The sequence below is a fragment of the Crocuta crocuta genome, unplaced genomic scaffold, assembly GCF_008692635.1.
Source record: "Crocuta crocuta isolate KB4526 unplaced genomic scaffold, BGI_CrCroc_1.0 scaffold35, whole genome shotgun sequence".
NCBI lineage: Eukaryota > Metazoa > Chordata > Mammalia > Carnivora > Hyaenidae > Crocuta > Crocuta crocuta.
This window is the reverse complement of record NW_027530625.1, coordinates 2,477,303-2,483,847: the sequence shown is the minus strand read 5'-3', so window position 1 is coordinate 2,483,847 and position 6,545 is coordinate 2,477,303. Positions and strand designations below refer to the sequence as shown.

At 43.3% G+C, this 6,545-nt stretch overlaps 1 protein-coding gene across 1 annotated transcript in view; it reads left to right on the top strand.

Moving 5' to 3' along the window:
- Positions 1-239: 239 nt before the first annotated feature.
- The window catches only part of PPP6C (protein phosphatase 6 catalytic subunit), a 36,600-nt gene continuing 30,294 nt past the window's right edge, over positions 240-6,545 (top strand). Inside the window, exon 1 of the mRNA XM_077768221.1 lies at positions 240-360. Coding sequence (XP_077624347.1) covers positions 286-360 — 75 coding nt within the window. The 5' untranslated portion in view covers positions 240-285. The remainder of the gene's footprint in view (positions 361-6,545) is intronic.

Below are 6,545 nucleotides of genomic sequence, written 5' to 3'. Positions count from 1 at the left end.
GACAGAAGTGAAAGTCTAAAGGAAGGGAAGGGGAGGAAAAAGTGGAGTAGCGGGCCACTACTGAAAACTACAAATCCCAGAACTCCACGCTGCAGACAACTACGGGTCCCAGCAGATTTCACGGTCTGGACCAGGGTTCGCCTCTAGGGACCTGCAGCCTGGGTTCAGCTAGGAGAGAGGATGTTAAAGTGCGGAGGCAGCGGGGAGAATCGGGTCAAGCTTTACGCCGCTGNACTACTGCCGCCGCCGCTGCCGCCGCCGCCGTCGGGGCTTGTTATTTCTAAAATGGCGCCCCTAGACTTGGACAAGTACGTGGAGATAGCGCGGCTGTGCAAATACCTCCCGGAGAACGACCTGAAGGTGAGTCCAGCCGGGACGGGAGCGCTGCTTGCGGGGCTCGCCCCTTCCGGCTGTGGGGCTCCCGCCGACCCGCCCTTCCTCTCTCCGCGGGACCCCCGCCGGCATCCCGTCCGGTCCGGTTCCGGTGGAGGGCCTATTGCGGGGCGAAGCGACCCGGTCAGACTAGGCGTCACGTGGAGAGCGAGGTGGGGTGGGGTGGGGAGAGCCCGAGTCCCCCGAATGCCGTTCCAGTTTCCTCGGAGGGGATCCCGAGGGATGTCGCGGCCTCTGCCCCGGGGTTGCCCCTCTTGGCCTTCGGGTTACCCCAGGGCTCTGACCCCTGACAGCCTTGCTTGGAGGACTCCTCTCCGCTCACCCCGACCCCGGTCTCCCGGAGGCCGACCGAGTCCCAGTGGACAGTGCCCTCGAGATGGGGTCATCCCTCAGACGTGGTGACAAGAGCGCTGGGTGGCCGGCGTCTGACAGGAGATACCACCTGCTCCCGGAACGCAGTCCCAGTGTGTTTAGGTCCCGGCGGAACGGGGAGACGGTGGGCCAGAGCGGTCGGGTAGCGATGTCAGAGAGCGTCAGGTCGTCCCTCTTTCCGTACCCGGCGTCCCAATTCCTTGGTACGAGTGTTGCTGTACTTCTAGTTCAGATATGAACCGTTTCCCAGTAGGCTGTTGAGCCAATTTCAGTGGATAAAGTAGTAGGCCTTCCATACAAATACTTTTCTGCCCCTGAGGTTGTTTCCTTATAATCCTTTAACTCAAGAGTTCATTTTCTTGGTTTCCCCAAGGAGATGAGCTCTTTGTTACTGCTTAGTCCAAGTGACAGTGCAGGTATGTGTGGGTAAAGGAATGGATGAAAGCGAGGAGGAATGTCAGTGTTTGGTGTACTGCTTTTCTGACAAGTCCTCCCTTGCGTTTGTTAAAACCAGTGCTAAGGTGTCTGACAGTGTTTAGCCATGAGTGCTAGTGCCTGTTTCACTTGTTCAATTAACTTCGATTTACTGTGTGCTAAGTGGGTAAACTGTTTCTAGTTTTGAGTTCTTTTTCTTCCCTTCCATCTGTGGATTTAAAGCAATGTATCTTTGTAAATTCTTTCTCTTAAGGAAGATACTACTTTTTTTTTTTCTGCTCTGTTGATACAGGAAGTTGATATTTAACATCAGTCAACAAGTATGCAAAATGTTTAAGGTCACATCAGCTCTGGTGGATGTAAGTTAAGTGTACTTACATGTTAGCTGTATGTGCCATTTGATGGGGGAGTCATTCTTGTGCATTTCCCCCTTTTTCATAGGATAATTTGATCAAAATGGGGACAAAGCCAGTACTAGAAATGTAGCTTTTATTTATGTTCATCTGAGTCCTTCAGACATTAGTTTTGTGGCTTCCTCTGTTACATGCTTTTTTAAGGAAATGAGGATACAACCAAGATTGGGCCCTAATTAGTGGAAAACTAACCAGATGTCTTGTGGTGGCATTGTTAATTCCTTACATGAAGTTGATTTTTTCATACCAGCGATTTGATGTGGACTTTTTTGGTTTTTTTTTTTTTTTAGCACGCGTAAAGCTGTTTTAAGCTTTGTGTATATAATTAATAAAACGTTGCTTATTATTACAGTGTGTTTTGATATTAATTTGAGATTGGCTGTTGAAATTATTTGAAAGATAATCAGTTGGATTTTCTTCAGACCGTTTAGTTTAATAAACATTGGATTTTCTTCCCATCTTAAGGAAGTATAAGTGTCAAACCATTTCATTTCTCTTTGTGATACTATTAAATTGTACTTAGTGTGTATCTGTTTCAATACTTTTTTTTTTTAATCTTCTGGGCAACTATTGGGAAAAGAGAATTCTGAATTTTTCTCTCTTAAGTGGAGGCTTTTCTTCTTTGTCTTGGAAATGGTTTGACCAGATTAATGTACTTGTGTTGTTCATGTCTGGAGTATTTTTAAAAAAATTTAATTTTGTTTCTACTTCTTGGCATGAATTAGAAACTAAAATTAGACAAGCCAAGAAAGTATTCCAGGAGCACCTTTTCTGAGGCTTTAGAGCCAAAATAGAAGATTGTGTCAGAGGAAGAATACAAATCACTGGGGCTACTTAATGGATATTTGTGTGGAAGAGATTTGTTCTGGTAGAAAAGAAGACAGCAATTCACCTGTGTTTTCTTCTTTCTTTTTTAATTTTTTTATTTCTGAGAGAGAGAGATCGCGTGAGCAGGGGAGGGTCAGAGAGAGATACAGAATCTGAAACAGGCTCCAGGCTCTGAGCTAGCTGTCACCACAGAGCCCGACATGGGGCTCCAACCCACGAATCGTGAGATCATGACCTGAGCCAAAGTTGGACACGTAACGGACTGAGCCACCCAGGCACCCCTCACCTGTGTTTTCAAATTGACTAGAAGTTGGAGGCACTAAATAAAATAATAAATGCATAGGATGTTTTAGATCTAATCACAATCTCTCTATTTTGAATTGAATGTGGTCAGATCACTAGTATTAGATTGAATGTTCAAAGCTGTTTTGTAGGAATAAATGAAATATATGAAAACATAATTTTTCTTATAAAAGAGCTCATGTGGTTCTCATCTACAATAAAGATTTCAGAGAGGATCATAGGAGATATAGATTCTATATCTGGCCAAGAGGAAGAATGAATGATAAAGCTAGGTTTACTGACTACTGAAGAATTTGGGGGAGTAGGGATTCTATAACTTGTAGATTGATCTCTTGAACGGTTCTTAAACGTGACATATAAGTAAGGAAGTTGTACAAGGAACTGTGCATTTCCATAACAATCACTTTTTTGAATTAATAGTTAATGTAATATTTTTGGAACTCACTTTTGTTTAGTTTGAGCCATCTCTGAGTTTTTTACATAGGCTCCTTGGTCTGCAAAGTTGTACCTTTATTTCAGATACTTCCATAAAGCTTCAAAAAATTCTGCCTGGCTTTTTTCTGAGATTTTGTACCTCCTCATTTTGAACTCTGATTTTATAGATTCTCATTACAAACAGTAGTCTTCAACCCATTAGTTTAGTCACTCACCTTAGTGCTTGTTTTATTGATCATTGTTTACCTGAGTTTGGTTTTTCATTGTATCTTTTTCAAGTATTGCAAAGAAAATCGAACCTAGTGCGGCAGTTAGGAATACACTATGGCTTTGTATAGGGCTAGAAAAGTGTTTTCAGTGTTTTCAAGACCCTTTCTGATAATACCTGCCATTTTGTTTATCTTTTTGGCCACAGAATCATATTCTCCTATGTCTTATGAAAATAGTCTCCAGCAGTGCTGTCTGGTAGAAATAAAATGCTCAGAAACATGAGCCTCAAACGGTCACGTTAAAAAAAAACAGTTGAAATCAATCTTTTTTTTTTTTTTTTTAAAGTGTATTTATTTATTTTGAGGGAGAGAGCGAGCAGGGGAGGGACAGAGAGGGAGAAAAAGAATCCCAAGCACTAACAGTGCAGAGCCCAACGAGGGGCTTGATTCACAAACCGTGAGATCATGACCTGACCCAAAATCAAGAATTGGACACTCAACCGATTGCGCCACCCAGGTACTCCCCTTTTTCATTTATCTTAGTAATATTTTATTTAACTCAATTTCAACATGTAATCAATATAGAATTATTAATTTAAGGGGCGCCTGGGTGGCTTAGTCGGTTAAGCGTCCGACTTTCGCTTAGGTCATGATCTTGCGGTTCATGGGTTCGAGCCCCGCGTCGGGCTCTGTGCTGACTGCCAGCTTGGAGCCTAGAGCCTGTTTCAGAGTCTGTGACTCCCTCTCTCTCTGACCCTCCCCTGCCCATGCTGTCTCTCTCTCTCTCTCCTAGAAATAAATAAAACATTATAAAAAAATTATTAATTTAATATTTTACCCTTTTTTGGGTACTGTCTATGAAATGTGAATATTTGACGTTTATGACACATCCCAATTTGGACTAATTACATGTAGCTCTAGGTGTCCTATGGGATAGTGCGTGTCTCTAATGACTCTCTAGTCCCTTTTCTAGAATTTCAGAGCTAAGAGTAAATCAGAGTTCTTCTAGTTCTGTACCCTTCTTACTTCACTGAGGGGTACTGAGCTCCATAGAGTTTATGATCTGCCTAAGGATGTACACATAATCAATGAACTAGGTTGGAAAGCCTCCCTAGGAGAGCTCTTTTTCTGATGCAGTTAATAGCTTTTTAGGATGACAAATAGCACGCTTTTCTAGGTACGTGTTACACTTCATCACTTTTCTTTTTAGTTTCCATTCTAAGCACATTGGATTGCTCTCTTCTGACAACACGCTCTGAACTTTCCTCCTCCTTTGCTTCTGCTCAGTCTGTTTCTATCACCTGCTTTTAAAATACTTACATAGCACAAATATGGACTCATTTCATACTCTATGAGTTATGTATAATGTTTGGTCCATTTTATAGACAGGTAACTGAAGCACAGACAGATTAAGTAACTTTCCAAAGGTACAAAGCTGGGAAGTAAGTGGAGGAGCTAGGATTCAAACCTAGGTAGTCTGGGTCTAGGGTTCACATCTATAACTACCACTCATATTTCCTCTATACAGTGCCCTTGTTGCCCCTTTTGGGCTTTAGCTTAGATGCTACTTTCGCCATGCAGGGCTCCTGGATTCCACAGTCAGAATTATTAGCAATGATTAGGATGTACGTAGCTGCTTACAGTTTTCAGGGTACCTTCATTTTCATTCTATCATTTACACAATTGTTGTGTAAGGCAGAACAAATATTAGAGCCAAGACTTGATGAAGTTTAAGTGGGTTTTGCTGCAGCGACTCAGCAGAGTATACACCTGAATTTATTTGCTCTTAAAAATTCCTGTTTTTGGGGTGCCTGGGTGGCGTCGTCGGTTGAGCATCTGACTTTGGCTTAGGTCATGATCTCATGGTTCGTGGGTTCGAGCCCCATGTCGGGCTCTGTGCTGACAGCCAGCTTAGAGCCTGGAGCCTGTTTCAGATTCTGTGTGTCTCTCCCTGCCCCTCCCGTGCTCATGCTGTCTCTCTCTCTCTCTCTCTCAGAAATAAATAAAACATTTTAAAAAATTAAAAAAATTAAAATTCCTGTTTTTTGGGGCACCTTGGTGTCTCATTCTGTTAAGTGTCCAACTTCAGCTCAGGTCATGATCTCACTGTTTATGGATTCAAGCCCTGCATCGGTCTCTGTGTCTAGAGCCTACTTCGGATTCTGTGTCTCCCTCTCTCTCTCTCTGCCTCTCCCCTGCTTGCACTCTGTGTGGGTATCTCTCTCTCTCTCTCAAGAACAAATAAACATAAAACATTTTTAAAAAAGAAATCCCGTTCTTTTTTTCCTGCACTGACCTTTGCCACATAGCACCTTATTGCTCCATTTTACCGCTTTACCTTCTGTGATAGCAAATATATCAGTTTCTACCATTAGATTGCAAAGCTTCTTCTTCTTTTTTTTTTTTTTTTAAATTAGAGAAAGCACAAACAGAGAGGCAGAGGGAGAGAGAGAGAATCTTAAGCAGACTCCACGCTCATCGCAGGGGGCCTGATATGGATCTTGATCCCATGACACTGGGATCATGACCTGAGCTGAAATCAACAGTTGGACGCTCAGCTGACTGAGCCATCCAAGTGCCCCTAGACTACAAGTTTCTTGAGGCCCAGGATCATGTATGTTTATTTTTGTATTCTCCATAGTCTTAGAACACTGCCTTGTATGTGATAGACAAACAGTTAAGGTTTATTGAATTTAGTTGTATTCTGTTTTTGTGGGGCGCCAGGGTGGCTCAGTCGGTTAAGCATCCCAACTCTTGATTTCAACTCAGGTCATGATCTTGTAGTTCGTGAGTTCAAGTCCCGTATCAGGCTCTGTGCTGAGAGTATGGAGCCTGCTTGGGATTCTCTCTCTCCCTCTCTCTCTGCCCTTCCCCAACTTGGGCACATGCTCTCTTTGTCAAAATAAATAAACTTAAAAAAAAAAAGTATAAGGGCGCCTGAGTGGCTCAGTTGATTAAGCATCTGACTTCAGCTCAGGTCATGATCTCATGGTTCATGAGTTTGAGCCCTGCATCAGGCTCTGTGCTGACAACTCAGTCTGGAGCTTGCTTCAGATTCTGTGTCTCCATCTCCCTGCCCCTTCCCCACTCGTGTTCTCTCTCTCTCTCTCTCTCTCTCTCACCCCCCCCCCCCCCTCTCTCTCTTTCCCCCCCTTCT